Here is a 21,016-nt window from a genome sequence, read left to right as displayed (position 1 = left end):
ATATTGAAGACAGAAGTTAGGAAGTCTTTCATACTTAAACTGGACCCAAGTTTGCTTCCCATCAATGGTCAAAAAAGTTCCTCTCATTAAAGCTTTTGTAATGTCCATCTCGACTCTCAGTCTTAAGAATTTGCCCCAACCTAACCTCTGTGATTTGCAACAACTTCCATCACTTTCCACAGACTTCCACCAATCTGGTTTCCCGCTGCTTGATTCTTACATGCCAGAGGCATGTTATGAACTTGTAACCAAAAAACTTCTTTATTGAATGGCAACTCACTTGGAGGTATAGGACCACCCTCAAATTTCTACAAGCAAACTAACTATCGATCAAATGACCACAACCTCTCTATGATCACTCTCTTCCTATCTTCTTCATTTTGAAACTTCACCAAATACCTGTTTTCTCCCACCTCATTGTATTGAATCCACCCTTCAATCTTCCATATTCTAGATGTTGTCGATTTGAAGGCTTCTTTGTTAATTGTCTTATCTGCTATGATCAAAGCAAATAGACAGCTTCTCCTTTGTGCCTCAGCCTTGTCCAAGATAGAAGAAGGTAATATCACCTTTGTTCTTTCTTGTTCTATTAAGCTAAAACTTGTCCACTTTTTTGTCAACTCCTCTTCCATTCACCACCTCTTCAAACTAGAAATAGTCCAAGAGACACATCTATGCAGAGAGAAAACCTCACCATTCAAAGGAAAGAGGGGACTAGTTTTGGTGTGGCAAATTTGGTTTGTCAATAAGGAATGTAATAAATAAGGAATGCAAACTTAATTTACAAGTATGACGGGCAGATCTTATCTAGAACCTGCCTCTACCCATTTCACTTAAAATTTTAAAAGAACTTACCTACCCTACCCAGTAATGGGTAACCCGAGTCCTAGATTGTTTTTATGATAATTTCAATTAATGACTATTTTAAATATTTTATATAACAATTTGAAGAATCTTATTAACATGAAAACATCAAGAAAAAGAAAAATCATAAAATTAAATATTAAGGTTTTATTTTCCAAATTTCTCTATAGATAATCTTTGACATTTATATTCTCGAAATATAGATACTTAATATTTTCACCATAAGTTCTTCTACTCATTATTTTTATATCATGTATTTGTTAAGAAAAAAAATACAAAAAATAAGAATAAATGTATAGTGTAAACATGAATAATATAATTTTTCTTTCAATAATAATGTCTTTTTTTTTTTTTTTTTTTTTTTTTTTTAATTTTTCCATTCCTTTAAAAAAAAAAAAGGCTAATATATTTTCCGAGAAGCGGAGTAAGACCAAGTGGCAAAATAATATGTTGGAAATTCTGACTTTTTGCAGAGAGAGAAAACAGGGAAACGGCCTACTGTTTCTCCGTCCCTCTGTCTCTCTCTAGAAATCTTCCTTCTCGATAGAGATATCCATCCTTCTCTTTCATTCATTGAAAAGCCTGAGAGAGAGAGAGAGCGAGGGATCCGAATAATCTTCGGTTCATCAACGGTATGGATCAGATATTGAACAAGGTGGGCTCGTACTGGTTCAGCCAGAAGGCTAACAAGGAGATCAACTCCGTCGGTGATGATTTCAACGTACGTCCGGTTCTCCCTTTCTCTCTTAATTAATCTTAGAATTGAATTATGTCATTTTTGTTTTGCTTAATTCTATTACCATATCCATCTGATGGAAAAGTTGTTTCTTTGTATGTTGAAGCCGTAAATTAAATTGAGGTTTTTTATGATTTCGGTTTAAGAGAATAGATGTTGAGCATTGAATCTCTAATTGATTTCTTAATTGATATTGAGCATTTAGCTTAGAATGGGTAGCAACCGTTTTAGCTTAGTTTGTGATTGCTAGCTTAATTCGGAAAGAGAAATTATATAATCACGACTAAAAAAAAAAAACTTCGACAAATTTTATCATACTGCATTTTATATTTGCGCTTTTTTCTTTTTTTTTTTTTTTGGTCCTTTTGGTTAGTGCTGTTTACGTTTACATCTATGCGTGGTGACGTGGGATTTGTATGGAGATAAATAGCTCGCGATCTCTATATAATAGATTTGATAATTTTGGAGCAAAGAAGGTGTAGCGTATTTGATATTTATCCTCTTTTGATATCACGAGCAGACCCGTTATCACTGCTTGGGATCTCTATATATAGCTAGCGATCTCTATATATTCTACATTCCATTCTGCTTTCTGAGCTAAGAAGGCATATCGTATTTGATATTTATTCTCTTTTAATATCATGAGCAGACTCGTTATCCCTGCTTTAGCTATAGGGTCTGCAAATGTGTTTTGATTTTCATACATGCACTTTGGAATGGGAGTTTCTTTTTTCTTTTCTTTTTATTTAACTTAATGCTTTTCTAGTTATGAAAATGATGCTAGATTTGATAATTTTTGTTTGATTCAATAAATAATATTTGTAAATGGATAATCTTGGCATTACTTGAATAGAATAGTTATGTAATTAGATAGTTGAAGTCGAGTATAAACATGATAATGAAGTGATACACAAGCTTCCTTCAACCAAGGCTGAGCTTCTTTAGAATTATATCAAGAATGATATGTACTTATATCAAAGTTTTAGTTAAAGACAGTTGTCAATACATTCCCGCTTTATCCACTCGTGGTTTGGGTGGTCTAGAAAGTTGCATTTTACGCGCACAAGGGCTGATTGTATATGATTTTGATTCTTGATCTTAATGTATTCAGGTGTACCAAGGATGCGGTTGTGTGTGCATGTTTTTGTTGTGTGGATAATTTGGTGCTAGAAGCATTAAAGAATGTGAGGGAAGAAGAAACTTTTAAATAACATATTAGCAACCTGATCTCAATAAAAATCAATCAACCGAAAAGTATTGTTGTATTTGTAATGTGCTTAAACATATGGCCATTTGCATATAGCCTCCTACTTCTGTACTAAACTGGCATTGTTTTAATTTGCCATGTAGTTCTTACTGACATTTTTGCTACTCTGAGCAGTCATTGTCAACCAGCATTGAAGGTGGAGCCAAATGGTTGGTTAATAAAGTCAAAGGTTTGTGTTTGCTGCATTTTGTTACTCTTTCAACTGTATTTCTGTGCACGTGAAAGAAATTTATTTATTCCCATTCCATAAATATATTCCCTTAATTTGCTTCAAAACTCATTGCTAAAATACTGGATATCTGTAGGCACTTGTATGATAATGAACTATGGTGTTTAGGTTATCACTTAGAACGGTATCTATTGTGTGCCAAGTTCAACTCTTTAGCAAGTTTAATAGTTAATAAGTCAAACAAGATTTTCTTTCTTGGGAATTGTAATGAGTTGAGAACACCAAAGATGAGAACACAACAATATATTTAATCTTGTCTATACAGGAAAAATGCAAAAGCCATTGCCAGAGCTGCTAAAAGAATATGACATGGCGGTAGGGATCTTCCCACGTGATGCCACCAACTATGAGTTCAATGAAGAGACGGGAAAGCTTACAGTCTTTGTACCGGCAGTTTGTGAAGTGGGCTACAGGGACTCATCTGTTTTGCGCTTTTCCACCACTATTACTGGGTATCTGGAGAAAGGAAAGCTAGCTGATATAGAGGGGATGAAGACAAAGGTGATGATATGGGTAAAAGTGACCTGTATCTCATCTGATGGATCGAAGCTATATGTCACGGCCGGGATGAAGAAAACAAGGAGCAGAGAGGCTTATGAGGTTCTTAGAGATGGTGTAACTGTAGAAAAGTTCTAAAGCCGGATGCTTTTGAGTTTATATATCCACACCTGTAATTCCCCTTGTAGTGCTTGGACCGGCTTGTCTCCTCCGTGATTGGGTATTGTAACGACCAAGACCAGTTGAATGATTGAATCACATGTTAAATGCTCCCTGCTTTTGAATTGTTGTCCTTCAGTTGTCGTTTTTAATGGTCGAAGTTACACTGTTACAGTGTATGTTTTCTTGTGCTTTTCAAAGAGACAAGCTCACATCCGATGTCCTGCTGAGTAATAAAGGGGCTATGCTATTTTAAAGAGTAATGTTATATATAACCTTATGGAAATAAGTTTGATATAGTGTTTTTTTGGGAAAAAAAATTATGATTTGCTATAAAAAAATTAAAAAAAAAAAAGAAAGAAAAAGAATTTTTCAAGTGGATGTCACTTATTTCCAAAAGCTCGCATGAGCTTGCATGTCCCATGTTTGTACAAAGTCATTTTTCTTCATTTAAGCAGGTGAAGGAGAGGGTTGATTTTTACACCCTGGGACTCCCAACGGGTTCTGGAAAACCCTTGATTTTGTATAATTTGAAGAACTAGATTCTAAAAGTGGCATCCAAAGGATGTTCTACTTCATTCATAATTTCCAATTGGCTACAGTGTTACCGCTACATCTAGCGATAACTATTCATAGTTGTAAATAATTTTAATCATTCCTCTCTCATATGTGTGCGCTTTCCCCTCTCCTACCGTGTAAAGATTGAATCATTTATTTCTCATCTGTGAATAAAAAAGATTAAAAAATATAATATTTAAATGATCTGAAGAAAAAATAGATAAATTGATATATTGTAAAAATTAATATATAAAATAAAAAAAATAGATTTTGATAATGTATTTTAAAGAATAGGATGAAAAATCGGAATGCTTAGATATAAGTAAAGGCTGCCACCACTGTAAACTTCAGGAGTCACACATGATATCTTGCATCTATAATATAGAGGGAGCCCTTAAACAGGGGAAAACAAAAAATAGTAAGTGATGCACCAGCCGGGAATCGAACCCGGGTCTGTACCGTGGCAGGGTACTACTCTACCACTAGACCACTGGTGCTGGATAAAGTTTTGATTACTAAACTAAATTAACGAATTAAATAAAATGGGAAAATATCTTGTTGTGAATGTTGTCTGAATTCTTCACAGATAACCATACAGGGTAGTTTTTAAAATTATCACATTTATATTTAAGGGCAAGGCTTGATCTGAATTCTGGATGCATCAATTTTGTTTGGTAGTTTAATTCTAACATAGGTTGATTTGAGTTTTTTTCAGTAAATTTCATACTTTTTCTTTGTAACATGGTACCTTCTTGAATTAATGGAATGCAACTAGTATTCCCAGCTCAATTGATATATTATGAATGTATTATATACATTCAAATCAATCCAACCTTCTGGACAATGGCTGGGTTTGAGAAAATTATGTGTGTACCGCCAAATACTGCCGGCTGAAGCTATTTCTTTCAGTAGGTCACCTAATCGAGCTGTCCGCAGATACCAGATATTTCCCCCCATTAGTTTACAGAAGAGTTGCTGTCACTGAGTCCATGAAGGAGTTGCATATGCATACAGCAGATTGTAGCAGCAGGCGTATCCAAGTGCATTCTGGGGATCCATCATTTCATAAGCCCATGATATCCATCCTTTGCTAATTAATTTTATGGTCTTGTTTGGTGGCTTGCAGGAGTGTGGCACTTTGATCAAGAATTATGGTGTTGTTTTAGTTCTTTGTTACAGTCTAGTAAGTATTTCATCGGATCAATGGAAGATCAACAAACATTATTTTAGTTTTATACTCAGATGCTGATATTTACAAATAATGGGTGTCTTCTTCCCCTTGGATTTTCAATTTCCTCCAAAAATGAAGCCAAACCTCTCAACAATGCTGTAACGAAATAATAAGAGACTTGTCTATCAAGTTCATAATACCAATTCTCTGACATATATGTAACTCATTCAAGTTGGCCGAAAACAGAATCTCCAATTAGCACTCTTTCTTTCATTGTTCTTGCTGGCATTTGCAGGAGAAGAAGAATGAAGCATCTCCCACATAACTTGTATATCTGCATATTCCCCGCAAGACTCCATGTCCTTGTAGAGAGTTACAAGCCCTTGTCTATTCCCTACCATTGTTATCATGAGAGACAGATATTAGGAAACATAGATATGAGATATGGGCTTAATCCATTGCAAGCTTCCTAGTTGCCAAAAAAGAGATTTTTTAACTACATATGTTGCGGGGGTCTTACCTTTGGCCTTGCGTCTGAGATGTGTAGTGAATTTGAGAAATATACATTTAGTTGGCAAGAGAAGTGAGCGCTTGATGCATAGCCAGGCCCCCCAGCTCTCCATCTTCCCATGGCTGATCCTCCTCCACTTCCATTAAATATCTTCATCATCACAATCGTTTAACTTCCCAAACAAATAAACTAATGCTAAAAGCAAAACAACAAAGCACATCTGCCAAGCCACAAAGCAACATATGTAAAGACGGTGAGTCTCTGTGCGTGTAGGCAAATGATAGGACAAATAAACTGATGAGTTTACGATAGAGATGGAATTGCTTATTAGGGAAAATGGAAATTGACAAGGAGAGGTTGTTTGGACATTGACTTTCCCACTTATCGTCCTCACAAAAGTCAAGAGATTCCCTTTTTTAAAACATGTAGGGAAGGTGTCATGGGGCCACAGGTCAAACGGTTGGTTGCCTTTTCTCATAGACTTGGTGTTTGCCTGCATCCATCCTTTGTGTCACACAGCTTTATGAAAAGAAATGAGAAATTTCACGTTTTGTTTACGCATCGACTTGTAATTTGCAAAATAGCTCAACTCTTATACGTATGATCAAAGTGGAGATGTAAAAATTATTTTATTAGTCTAATCGAGGAACAGACACTTCTAGCTAGAGCAATGGGATTCTCTTGGCATCGCTTTCAAAGCGTGCTTAACCTTTTGGCCACAACTTACAGCAGGGAGGGTTGAAGCATGTGCATTGCAACCGTTTTGGGTGTAAATTTCACCTGCCTCCTATCACATCTCACCAAATATATGTTAGGTTGTTTTAAATTCCTTGCGTTTCAAAGCACTTCCCAAACATAATTTTTTAAGGTAAAATTGAAAAATCAAACCCCCCCAAGATACCAACTTCATTACTATTCTTTGTTGCAAATTGCCCCAGAAATGAATCACATTGGGCTGTTGAATTTGATGGGTTTTTTTTTAAATATGTAGGTCTTAAACAGTCGCTTTCCCTTTTTCTTAAAAAATTATGACTCAGGAAGCTAATCATGCAGCTTATTTATTAGACAAGGAAGGGACATAAGGAATAATCTAGGAATATATGATGTGTCAATATATACCGAAAGTAGTAACAAGTTTCTTGGCACTTAACTGACTGAGTAGCAGGGCTGCTTGTGAGAAAATAACTTTAATGAAGAGAGTAGAGATTTGTAGGGAAGAGATTTCTAGCCTTTACGTTAAAACTTTATGGATGGTTCTAATGGAAAACATAAGCCCTTTTATATAGGCAAGACTAGAGACTCTCATTTATTACTCCTAAAACCTTTAGGCTACCCTCATTATTTCATCCATAAAAAAATAGCAAGAGTCACCACTTTATTTATGAAGGGCAATTACCTATGTTTGATAAATGAAATGTATAATCTTAGATGAAGTGAACCACTTTAGGGAAGACAAAGGTTTTCTAGGAAAACCAAAGGTCTAATATTTTCTCACTTGGTTCACTTAATAGGTAAAACTGAAATGGCTAAAATAATGCCCTTAATTCTTTCAAGGTATACTATATACGAACCATGGTGGTATTGCTCTTTATAGTGAATATTTCCCTTCTATGTGTCACAATACATAGTAACTCTTAAAATACTTTATGAACAACTATTAAAAGTCATTCGGGTCCAACTTAATCACCCAATGGATATAATGAATTCGTTACTTTATGTGCAAAATTGAAACTGAATTTAACTTTATTCTTTGTGGAATATACAGTAACATGAGAGATTACACTTTAGTTAGGCCCATACGATTCATATGACCCTGAAACTATTTTACTGGTAATCCTCTGGTCATTAGATTAGCTAACATCAAATTTGTACTGGTGTGCTCAATATACACCACATTATATTTGATTCTCTCTCTCACACTTAAATACTTTATATCGATATGCTTGCTTCTGCTTCTGTTCTTATTGTTCTTTGAGAATAACACTGCAGCGGTATTATCACAAAGAATTTTTATTGGTCTTTGAATGTAATCGATAATTTTAAGACCAGAAATAATTCTTCAACCATATGGCTTGTGTCGTTGCTTCATAGCAAGCAATAAATTCTGCCTCCACAGTAGACGTAGCAACTATAGATTGCTTCGTACTCTTCCAAGATATAGCTCATTCATCAAGAAGAAAGATATATCTAGAAGTAGACTTTCTAGTGTCTACACAACTGTCAAAATCCGAATTTGAATAGCCAACCACTTGCAAATTTTCTGTATGCCTATAGGTTAGCATGTAATTCTTGGTTCATTGCAAATACCGTATCACCTTCTTTGTAGCTATCTAATGTTGAAGTCCTGGATTACTTTGATAGTGACCCAATAATCCAACTGCTAGACATATGTCTGGACGGGTACAAACTTGAGCATACATCAAGCTACCCACTGCAGATGCATAAGGCACACTTTTCATCTGCTCTTGTTCCAATGCATTTTCAGGTTATAGTCTTTTATGAAATTTATCACCTTTGATTATGAGAGTTACAGAGGCTTTACAATCTTTCATACCGAATCTCTGTAAAATCTTTTCAATGTAGGCCTTTCGAGATAGTCCTAAGACTCTTTGTTTCCTGTCTCTGTGAATTTCTATGCCAATGACATAAGAGGATTCACCCATATCCTTCATTTCAAAATTTTAGGAGAGAAATTGTTTAGTCTAATGTAACAATCTCAAATCACTGCTTGCAAGAAGAATATCGTCTACATATAGGACTAAGAAAATGTATTTGCTCCCACGGACTTTAAGGTATATACATTGATCAATAAGATTCTCGATAAAACCGTATAAGATAATAATCTTGTGAAATTTTAAATACCATTGACCGGAAGCTTGTTTTAGTCCATAAAGAGACTTCTTCAATTTACATACTTTCTGACTGTCGTCACTGAAACCCTCGGGTTGTTTCATGTATACCACTTCATCAAGATCCCCATTAAGAAAAGTCATTTTCACATCCATTTGATATAACTCTAAATCAAAATGAGCTAATAAAGCCATGATTATCCTCAACGAATCCTTCTTAGAGTCCGGAGAGAAGGTTTCATGATAATCAATGCCTTCCTTCTGAGTGAATCCTTTAGCGACAAGTTTATATCATTCGACATTACCAGAAGAATCTCGTTTGGTTTTATAAACCCATTTGTAGCCAACTATTGCCGCCCCTTTTGGTAATTCTACAAGATCCCAGGCTTGGTTCTTATGAATGGATTCTAACTCATTTTTCATGGCATCCAACCAAAATGTAGATTTATCTCCACTCATGGCTTGTGAAAATGTAATTGGGTCTTCCGAAAGTCCAATGTCAAAATCAAACTCAGTTATGTATACAATATAATCATCTGGAATAGCAAGCCTACGTATTCATGAGGATCTTCTTAAAGCCATTACCTCATCATTTGGAGATGACTCAATTGGTTCAGACTGTAAATACGGAATAACTTTAAATTGAACCTCATTTACGGGGACATGCTATACTTGAATTGGTGTCATTACATGATCTTGTGATCTATTTTGTCTTAAGACAACCATTCTTTCTCCAAAAGAAGGCAAAGTTACATGTTCAGGTGTTTCCTAAAAAGTGACCTCTTGAGGATTCACACTCCCACTACGTTCAACATCCTCAAGAAATTTTATATTTTTAGATTCAACAATTCGAGGGCTATTATTGGGACGATAAAATCTATATCTTTTGGAGTTATTTGAATACCCAATAAAGAAACCGCTAGTTGTCCTTGGATCTAACTTCTTTATGTTAGGATTATAAATCCTAATTTCAACAGGACGACCCCATATGTGTATATGATTTAAACTAGGTTTCTACCATTTCCACAACTCGAAAGGTGTCTTAGAGACATATTGGGATGGAACCCTATTCAATATATACACTATAGTTTTAAGAGCATCACTCCATAAGGAAAGTTGCATATTAGATTTACTAATCATGCTTCTTACCATATCCATTAGCGTACGATTCCTTTTTTTTTTCAACACCATTTTGTGGTGGTGTGCCAGGCATTGAATATTGGGCAACAATTCCTTCTTCCTGAAGGAAATTTGCAAATGGACCCTTAATTTGTCCATGTTCTGCGTACCTACCATAATATTCTCCTCCTCTATCAGATTTCTTTTCACTTTGATTCTCTACTTCTACGTTATAGGCTTTTAAAATATCTAGTGCTTGAGCCTTCTCATTCAGAAGATAAAGATACATATACCTAGAATAGTAGTCAATAAATGAAATAAAATATATCTGACCATTTAGGCAAGGGGTAGAAAATGGTCCATGGATATTTGTGTGTATAATTTCAAGAACACTTGAGTTCCTTCTTGAACCTTTAGAATTATTGATGATCTGCTTACCCTTTATGCAGTCCACACAATTCTTGAAGTCAGTAAAATCAAGATCTTGTAGGACCCATTCTTTTACTAACCGTCTCATCCTCTCTATAAAGATGTGTCCCAATCTCTTATGTCATAGTAGAGAAGATTTTTAATTCAAAAGGTTTCTCTTAATACCAACTGAATGCAGGGAGAGATAATTCTCTTTAAAATTGGGATGAATATCTAATTTAAACAAGTTATCAACTAAAGCTCCAGAACCAACATGAATTTTATTCTTAAAAACAGTCATAACATTCTCAAAAAGGAAATTGTATCCTTTGATAATAAGTTTGGAAATATAAATTAAATTTCTACAAAATTCTAGAATAGAAAAAACATTATTTAAATTCAAAACATGTCCCGATTTGAGAATCACTCTAAAAACTCCAATTGCAACAACTTGTGAAGCCCTTTATTTATGGTGAAAACCCAAAGTTCACTTGTTGTTGGTTTCCTTCTGGTGAGAAAACCCTGCAATGTATTCATAATATGAATTGAAGAACCAGAGTCAATCTACCATGAATTTTTAGGAGCATCAATGAAAAAAGATTCATGACACACAAGAGATATAGAGCTACCTTTCTTTTCAAGTCACTCTTTATACTTGATGCAGCTCTTCTTTACATGTCCCTCTTTCTTGCAAAAGAAGAAGGTCACATTTTTGCCATTAGATCCATTGGATTTTGATGGCACATTATGCTTCCTTTTCTTTTGAGGTCTACTTTGGCCCTTCTTGGTCTAAATTTTATCATTCACGACCATATTTGCACTTTCAGGTAGATCATACTTCATCCTTTCCTCTTCTTGCACACACATGGTCAGAAGATCCGTAACTGACCAGTTTTCCTTATGTGTGTTATAAGAGATCTTGAAAGGTTCGTACTCAGATGGTAGTGAGTCAAGGATGAAATGGACCAAGAATGGCTCATATATCTCTATCTTTAAGCCCTTAAGTTGAGAAACAATGTCTCTCATTTCTATAATGTATGCACGCATACCCTTAGAACTGTCAAAGGCTTTAGTAGTGAATTGCCTGATGAGAGTGCTAGCTAAAGCCTTGTCAAAGTGAACAAACTGTTCCTCAATTGCCTGCATTAATTTCTTAATTGTAGCGCAATCACCAATATAATCTCAAATGCTCTTACTCATGCGAGACTTTATGAGCATTAGACTTAGGCGATTAGATCGCTCCCACCATCGGCGATTGCATCCGTATCCATGGCAGTAGGTAGTTGCTCCACACAGAGTATACAATCAAGGTCCATATAGCCCAAGGTAAATTGAACCAAATCTTTCCAGTCAGAAAAATTAGTGACATCAAGCATTAGAATAAAATAAACACCATCAACTAAGGATTATGGTACAACAGTTGCAAAACCAAGAAAAAATTTAATGTTATGAATTCAAGTAAATTTTAACTTTTCTGTAGGAAAATGTTGCATAACAGCATAAATTTACTTATCCTTATTTATAAGAAAAATTATTCCAAATATTAACAAATAAAACTATCCACTCCTATAGGCGGAAGATAAATTTTACTGTCAATACCAAAAATCATTTTCTTATACTAATTAAATCATAAAAATTAAAGATTTTCCTATAGGGATAAATCCTTAAAACCTATGATTTAATTACAAAGAGATTCCATTTTTTTTTTTTTTTTATGTATTCTTTTAAATAATAAGGATACTGTATTACCTTCATTAGTAAAAGAAATACAGCTGGATATCTCATTAAAAATATTAACTGTAAATTAGCCCAAAGGCCCATCAATATGAATAAAACTTGAAATAGAGCCCACAAATGTTTGAAATCATGACCCGGCTTTTTTCTCACGACATATATTATGACAAAATTCATTGATCATGTCAAGAGAATAAAACAAGGAACAAAACTGGATTTCAAAAGCCCACTCTATGAACAAAATGAAATGCTAATAATTCAAAAACAAAGTTGAAAGGCAATCGGCTATGATACCAAATGTGAGAAAATAACTTTAATGAATAAAAAGATCTATAGAATCTTTTACCTCTAGTCATTTGTGCTTGATAACTAGAAAGTTTTAAACCTACAAAAAAGAGTAGAGATTTCGTAGGGAAGAGACTTATAGCCTTTGCTTTAGAACTTTATGGGTGGTTCTAATGGAAAATACAAGCTCCTTTATATAGACAAGACTAGAGACCCTCATTTATTACTCCTAAAACCTTTAGCCTACTCTCATTATTTCATCCATAAAAAAATAGCAAAGGTCATCACTTTAGTTATGAAGTGCAATTACTTATACTTGATAGATGAAGTGTATCATCTTAGATGAAGTGAACCACCTTAGGGAAGATAAAGGTTTTCTAGGAAAACCAAAGGTCTAAAACTGTCTTCTATTTGTGACGTAGATAATTTCCTTTTATGTATACAATACAGATTTTTGTTTTGTCTAGATTGCTAGGTGACTCAGTCTCAAATGTATGCTTTCAAGTATAGAAATGTCAAGTTATATTAAGGATAAATCTAAGATCATATTCCACAAGAATAGAAGAGTGTTAACCCAACCTTGAAAAAATATTATGTAAATTCTTTTTGGGCTTTTTATAGTTGTATAAAAATAGAGTATATGTTATGTAAGTTCTTTTTGGGCTTTTATAGTTGTATACGAGACAATGGCCCCCTTGTCAAAGACCCCTAGAGGGTCTAAAAAACCTTTTGACTTCCCATTTAGCATAACTGACAACACCAGCGAAGAAATGCAATTAAAAATAATCAATTCTACTACAGGTACCCGGCATTGGGTACCTTTGGCAGAATCGACTCATCTCAACTGATTAAAAAAAAGGAAAAGAAAAAAAATAGAAACGATTTCATAAATCAAACCCATCCCAGAAAAACAGCTTGCGCCAAAATTGTTCTCATCAAACCCATACCAAAAAAGTAGCTAGCATTGTTGAGGGTAAATGCCATTGAAGAATCTGCGCCGATGGTCAATTTTTGAAAGAGAGAGTGTCGTCGAAGTCAGAGCACCCATTCTCTCCTTGAAATGAATATTCCACTTCTTTTTATTTTTCTATTTTGAAAATTGAACCCAAAAGTCTAGGACCTAAACTCAACTAATTGGTTTGGAAGACATAGCTAACATTTCGACTTTCAAATACAAATTTCTAAAAACTTGTGTGTATCTATCATTCTATATTGTTTTGCCCCAAACATTAAATTTGAGAAGTTTACATTATATTTCCCATTTAAAAAGAACCAAAACTGAAACCATTGTCATACTAACCATAATATGAAAGTTTGCTACGTCAATGATAACTTTCAACATGAAGACCCATATTCAAAAAAAATATATATTTTTTGTTCTTTATTCTCTCTGTAACCAAACAAACATCATTTCGGAATTCAAATATCTACTTGAACTGAAATTAAACATAAGCTCACTTTTTGTCAAGCTTTCCATGGTGACTCGGCAGGGCAACATACTTGAGAAGCTTGCTTTGTTCCGTGCTGCATTCAACCTAGGTGGGGGTGTCTCATTTGAGGTGTTCAAACTTCCATCTTTCGAATTTTAGAAACTAAATTTGAAATACACCGTTTCATTATTGTATATGTGGACGCTCGGGTATGCGGGGTACCCCAACCCTAGGTGCAAGTAGACTTTTTCAAAAATAATTGATCTCCCTTTCTCACAAAAACCCAACCTTGGCAACACTTCCATCAAGAAACTACAGCTAACATGGTTATAAGCTTTTGTTATATGTATATTTATCATCACATTACCTCCTCGATATTTTCTTTTCATCCCATGAACAAGCTCCTATGCAGGAGTGATGTTATCAAATATGCTACGGCCATACACAAATGTAGCTTGTTCCGGAGATACCATTTCTTCAATAATCAGAGCCAAGCAATTCACAAAAATCTTTGATAATATTTTGTAAGCCACTGAACACAAACTAATACTGCGAAACTGAGTAAAAGAACTTGGAGCATCCATTTTCGGAATAAGAACAATATTAGTAGCTCTAAAGAAATTAGTCATAGGCCTCTCTTCAAAAAAATCACACGCAAGCTGCAAAAGATCATCTTTAAGATATTCCACACGATAATGAAAAAACTCGTTGAATATCCATTCGGCCTCGGACTACTATCCTACTGAATGGACCAAAGAGCTTCCTTCACTTCCTCCATCGTCAGCACTCTGCACAGCTTCTCATTTTCTAACGTAGACAACATTGGCTGAAGCAAATTTAATGCCTCATCGTCCCACTCGACCCACAAAACTGTCAATAACTCTTGAAAAAAATTAATTGCACCGTCATGGACATCCTTGGCTAAATCAAGAATTTGTCCATTATCCAGCGCAACCATTTCAATCACCTTATTTTTCTTTTTGACACCAAAAAACTCATGAAAAAAAAACTTGTGTTTGCATCTCCTTCCAAAAGCCACTTATTTCATGACTTTTGGTAACCCAAAATCTATTCCCTATCAACCATTGCCCATGTTTTTTTTATAACATAATAAATAATGCTCTAATTCTGGAGAATAATTCGAAATGATCACTTCTTCTAGGTCTAACAACCTGATTTCAATACCTTTTAGCTCATATTCCACCCTACCAAACACTTCCACATTTCCACTTTTGTAAAATTCTTTTTGAAGTCTTCAATTTTTCACTGATATGGACCATAGCACATCTCTCTCTCGGCTCACTCCAACATCTTTTAACTAGACTCAGAAAATCCTCATGCGTGCCCCACATTCTTTGAAATCTAAAAGGCCGAACCCCACTTCTTCTAATACATTGTAAACTGGTTAACAATGGACAATGATCCAACGAAGTTCTTGGGAGATAATTAACTCAAGCATTTATAAAGGCATCTAAAAACTAAGTATTAATAAGCACCCTGTCAAGTTTTGCCCAAATCTGACGGCTGCCTAACCTTCCATTACACTAAGATAGACGGTATCCCTCACAAGGTAGTTCAACAAATCCACAATCTTGGATACATATATTAAAATCTAACTTAGCACGAGGAGCTTGAAATAATCCACCTACCTTTTTTCATCATCACTACTAATAATATTAAAATTTCCCATGACAAACTAAGGTAAATTTTCCGCATCAAGATTATACAAATAATTCCATAACTCCCTCCTTTTTTGCTGGAAACAACTTGCATAAACCACAGTTAAAAGGACTCGCATATCTCCACACACCAACCAACTAGTAATGGCCTGATCAGATAGTGAAACTACCACAAAATCAAAGTTATCCACCCGAAAATGCCAAACTTTGCCGTCAACTACGTTATTATTAAAATTATTAGGAAGATGCATCTATCTTGCCCATCTCCCACATATATTAACTAAAAGAAAAGGTTCTAAAATTGCAACCAAGGAAGAGATATATTGATCCAAAATGCGCCGAATCCTACTTTTTGACGAAATAATTCCCCTAATATATTCCAAGTAAGAATATTCATTACTATTAATGAGTTTTATTGGAACGAGTAGTCCTTCTCAAGACTACTAAAGAATTTTTCTTCTTTATCTCCTTTATTTTTATCAAAGTCAAATTCATTTCTAGATCGGATTCATAACACTTCATGGCCATGTCCTCTATTCCTTGATCAAGCTCCTCATCATACATTAGACAACACAAAGAATCCCCTACAATATCCCCATCAACCTCCGTGCTCCCCTTTTCTCCCAACTGCACTAACTCAAATTTAATTGCTTTATCAATAATCTTCAAAGAACTCCTTGGCAAAGGTAGATCAACAATATCCTCAGTACACTCAGCATGTTCCTTCTCCGCTTGTGCAAGATCATACCAGTTACTAACATTCTTCTCAAGTTGGCTCACCTGGGACCTATGCCTCAATTTCCCATCACTCGTTCCTTTCCACTCCTTCTCACAAAGCAACGGTTCCTTCACAATAAAAGTTTCATTTTCACAAATTGAAGCTACCTGCACAGGATGCTCGATCACCTATCGTTGACAATGATCCAAAATATCCCCCTTTTGAATCCACATATAGCACAAGTAAAGAATTTTTCTCAACTTCTCTCTGACGTAAACTGATACCTGGTAGCAAAAACTCACGTCGATCATTTCTTACTGATGTCCCCTCCGTCTCTTCAAGCTGCAAATTTTTCTTTGTATTTTTAACTCCTACCACCTTCCACACCTGTTTAGGATTGTCCTCCTCCCCCTCCCCCTTACCACCATCTTGCACAACAGATTTACCAAACCACTCTCTTCTACCACATCTCTATTCTACGTGTCCTTGTTTCTGACACCGTAAACAATATGTGGGCAAAGCCTCATAGACCACCTCTTGAAAGTGGCTATTTTTAAGACCTAGAATACCCAGTCAGAACAAACATCTTAAAGGCTTTGATATATCGATTTCTACACAAATACGTGTTACCTCTAGCCTTGTCACATAGACCGTAGCATTATCCCTTTTCAAAAACCATCCAACACCTCTACCAATACTCTTTAAAATTGAAGCATGAAAATAATTTGGAGGCAACCCTGGAAGCATAATCCATATTGGAACCAATGGAGAGTCTTCTTCTTCCTCGAAATCCGGCATCTAATGGAACACCCTATATGGCACTCCCTCCATCTCTGCATTACCTCGAGCCATCATCGTTACAAAATCGTCCTCATTAGCCAATTGCACTAAAACATTCCTGGGATTCTGAAGTTGACCTACCACTAACATTAATTTTAGCCCCCACTGATTTTTGATAAAATCCCTCACATGATCCAATGATGGATAGTGTCTCAGAAATTTTAAAGCAATCGAAAATCTGAAAGGTTCCACCAATTGTTTAATCTTTGCTTTGAAAAAGACAAAGAGAATCTCTCCATTGTTAAATTGTGGTTCATGTAGAGGAATATCAACCTTTGGTAAAGTTGAGGCCTTGAGAAATCCACATCAACAAATGGCGCCGAATCCCTTGCTTTGCCCCAACTCCTTCCTGTTTTGTTCACATCCTACATCTCCAGCCTCTCTTGAGGGCCACTAGGGCCTACCACCAGCCCCTGGAGGGCAACATTAGCCACCATAGAAACCCTAGGTAATCGTCTAGTTAAAGAAAATAATCGCCTTTGCCATGTCATATAAGAATAACAGAGCTTGACAATACAATGTATAAGATCCACACGCCATCGCATTGGGAAGCTTCTACTACTGCCATGCGTTTTGGAACTAGGGACCTTGATTTCTTCAAACTCGACTAGCCGCCACACTTCTAGTGTGGCGCGTGACCCTCACACGCCACCACAATCTCTTTGTTTCTTGTATTTTGCTTTCCTTCAAGCTGAAAATGCAGATCTACAGTTGTATATAGAGTGAAGGTCCTCTCCTCTTCTAGAGAAGGGGGGTTTGAATATAAGAAAAAGCTGTAATGAATAAAAAGATCTATAGGATCTTTTACCTCCGGTCATTTGTGCTTGATAACTGGAAAGCTTCAGATCTATAAAAGAGACTAGAGATTTTGTAGGGAAGGGACTTCTAGTCTTTTGCCTTAGAACTTTTTTTGGGTGGTTCTAATGGAAAACAAAAGCCCCTTTATATAGGCAAGACTAGGGACCCTCATTTATTACTCCTATAACCTTTAGGCTACCCTCATTATTTCATCCATCAAAAAATAGTAAGGGTCATCATTTTATTTATGAAGGGCAATTACCTATGCTTGATAGATGAAGTGTATCATCTTAAATGAAGTGAATCATTTCAGGGAAGACAAAGGTTTTCTAGGAAAACCAAAAGTCTAACATTCTCCCACTTGGTTCACTTAATAGGTAAAACTGAAATGACTAAAATAATGCCTTTAATTCTATTAAGGTATCCTATATATGAACCATGGTGGTATTGCTCTTTATAGTGAACATTTCCCTTCTATGTGTCACAATACATAGTATCCCTTAAAAATACTTTATAAACAACTATCAAAAGTCATTCGCGTCCAACTTAATCACCCAATGGATATGACGAATTCGTTACTTTATGCGCAAAACTGAAACTGAATTCAACTTTATTCTATATAGTAACATGAGAGATTACACTTTAGTTAGGCCCATACGATCCACATGACCCTAAAACTTGTGAACGCCCTTTATTTTCGGTGAAAACCTAAAGTTCACTTGTTGTTGGTTTCCTTCTGGTGAGAAAACCCTGCAATGTATTCACAATATGAATTGAAGAACCACAGTCAATCCACCATGAATTTTTAGGAGCATCAATGAAAAAAGATTCATGACACACAAGAGATATAGAGCTACCTTTCTTTTCAAGCCACTCTTTATACTTGATGCAGCTCTTCTTTACATGTCCCTCTTTCTTGCAAAAGAAGCATGTCACCTTTTTGCCATTAGATCCATTGGATTTTGATGGCACATTATGCTTCCTTTTCTTTTGAGGTCCACTTTGGCCCTTCTCAGTCTTAACTTTATTATTCACAACCATATTTGCACTTTCAGGTCGATCATGCTTCATCCTTTCCTCTTCTTGCACACACATGGTCAGAAGATCCGTAACTGACTAGTTTTTCTTATATGTGTTATAAGAGATCTTGAAAGGTCCGTACTCAGATGGCAGTGAGTCAAGGATGAAATGGACCAAGAATGGCTCAGATATCTCTATCTTTAAGCCCTTAAGTTGAGAAACAATGTCTCTTATTTCTGTAATGTATGCACGCATACCCTTAGAATTGTCAAAGGCTTTAGTAGTGAATTGCTTGATAATAGTGCTAGCTAAAACCTTGTCAGAGTGAACAAATTGTTCCTCGAGAAATTGCCCGTATTAATTCCTTAATTGCAGTGCAATCACCAATAGAATCTCTAATGCTCTTACTCATGCGAGATTTTATGAGCATTAGACTTAGGCGATTGGATCGCTCCCACCATTGGCGATTTTTAATAACTTCCTGTGCATCTGTATCTGTGGCAGCAAGTGGTTGCTCCACACGGAGTGCATAATCAAGGTCCATATACCCCAAGGTAAATTGAACCGAATCTTTCCAGTAAGAAAAATTAGTGTTATCAAGCATTGGAATAAAATAAACACTATCAGCTAAGGATTGTTGTACAACAGCTGCAAAACCAAGAAAAACTTTAATGATATGAATTCAAGTAAATTTTGACATTCCTGTGGGAAAAGGTTGTATAACAGCATAAATTTACTCATATTTATTTATAAGACAAATTATTCTAAATATTAACATGTAAAACTATCCACACCTATAGGTAGAAGATAAATTTAACTGTTAATACCGAAAATCATTTTCTTATACTAATTAAATCACAAAAATTAAAGATTTCCCTGTAGGGATAAATCCTTAAAACTTATGATTTAATTACAATGAGATTCCAATTTTTTTTTTAATATGTATTCTTTTAAATAATAAGGATGTTGCGGCATTACCTTTATTATTAAAAGAAATACAACTGGACATCTCCTTAAAAAAATAGCTATAAATTAGCCCAAAGGCCCAACAATATAAATTGAACTTGAAATTGAGCCCACAAAAGTTTGAAATCATGACCCGGCTCCTCCCTCCGATATAGATTATGACAAAATTCATTGATCATGCAAAGAACAAAACTAGATTTCAAAAGCCCATTATATGAAAAAAAAAAAGAAATACTAATAATTCAAACATAAAGCTGAAAGGCAACCTCTCTGATACCAAATGTAAGAAAAAGCTGTAATGAATAAAAAGATCTATAGGATCTTTTACCTCTGGCCATTTATGCTTGATAACTGGAAAGTTTCAGATCTACAAAAGAGACTAGAGATTTTGTAGGGAAGAGACTTCTAGTCTTTTGCCTTAGAACTTTTTTTGAGTAGTTCTAATGGAAAACACAAGCCCTTTTATATAGGCAAGACTAGGGACCCTCATTTATTACTCCTACAACCTTTAGGCTACCCTCATTATTTCATCCATAAAAAAATAGCAAGGGTCACTACTTTATTTATGAAGGGTAATTACCTATACTTGATAGATGAAGTGTATCATTTTAGATGAAGTGAACCACTTTAGGGAAGACAAAAGTTTTCTAGAAAAACCAAAAGTCTAACATTGAAATCTCTGCTTTAGACAAAATATGCTTTCTCAGACGATTTGTCTATAGGGGGTATATAAGTTAAGATCATATCAGTTACAAAGGAATTTGTGTATTATAGAGGCCTAATCGTGAATAGTTGGCTTGTAATCTGAAATTTTTCTTGTATGTATTAAGTTATTACTATAACTTTACTTTCGTGAATGAAAGAGATTTATTTTTAATAAAAAAAAAATACATGCTGCGAAAAAGTATACAGGGAAAGCAGTCAACAGTAAATATTCCTTGAAATACCAATGTCAAAGTCCATTTGGCAACACGACTTACATATGGTAGGACTTATCTTCGAGGTTGAAGATTTTGGTTCCCGTCTAAAGAAATGATTGGCCAGTTTGAAAAGCTGTTCATTATTCGAGTTTCTATTAGCCGGGTGGTTTCTTTGTTTTTCTTTTTAAATGAGAAGCGAAGAAAATGCAAATATTGATTTCGAAACAGGAAAAACAAATGGTCGCAGTGCAGCCATA

The 21,016-nt window shown here is 35.2% G+C and overlaps 1 protein-coding gene and 1 non-coding gene across 2 annotated transcripts; one reads left to right on the top strand and one right to left on the bottom strand.

Moving 5' to 3' along the window:
- The first annotated feature begins 1,298 nt into the window (after window positions 1–1,298).
- On the top strand, window positions 1,299–3,878 carry LOC122279998 (uncharacterized protein At5g01610-like). Its single transcript, XM_043090935.1, has 3 exons — window positions 1,299–1,585; window positions 2,982–3,036; window positions 3,362–3,878. The coding sequence occupies exons 1-3, from the start codon at window positions 1,499–1,501 to the stop codon at window positions 3,730–3,732; spliced, it is 513 nt and encodes a 170-aa protein (XP_042946869.1). The 5' UTR covers window positions 1,299–1,498; the 3' UTR covers window positions 3,733–3,878.
- Window positions 3,879–4,737: 859 nt separating this feature from the next.
- TRNAG-GCC lies at window positions 4,738–4,808 on the bottom strand. The gene has a single exon. It is a non-coding gene; the product is annotated as a tRNA-Gly (tRNA).
- Between the last annotated feature and the right edge of the window lie 16,208 nt (window positions 4,809–21,016).

This window comes from Carya illinoinensis, chromosome 10 (assembly GCF_018687715.1).
Source record: "Carya illinoinensis cultivar Pawnee chromosome 10, C.illinoinensisPawnee_v1, whole genome shotgun sequence".
Classification (NCBI taxonomy): domain Eukaryota; kingdom Viridiplantae; phylum Streptophyta; class Magnoliopsida; order Fagales; family Juglandaceae; genus Carya; species Carya illinoinensis.
The sequence above is the reverse complement of the archived record's forward strand: the minus strand, read 5'-3'. Positions and strand labels throughout refer to the sequence as shown.

Bases quoted from the DNA above. Each gene is read 5' to 3' on its own strand.
- LOC122279998 (XM_043090935.1), top strand. From the start codon at position 1,499: ATGGATCAGATATTGAACAAGGTGGGCTCGTACTGGTTCAGCCAGAAG. The intron at 1,586-2,981 runs GTACGTCCGGTT...TACTCTGAGCAG, and splicing joins CCGTCGGTGATGATTTCAAC to TCATTGTCAACCAGCATTGA. The intron at 3,037-3,361 runs GTTTGTGTTTGC...TTGTCTATACAG, and splicing joins GTTGGTTAATAAAGTCAAAG to GAAAAATGCAAAAGCCATTG.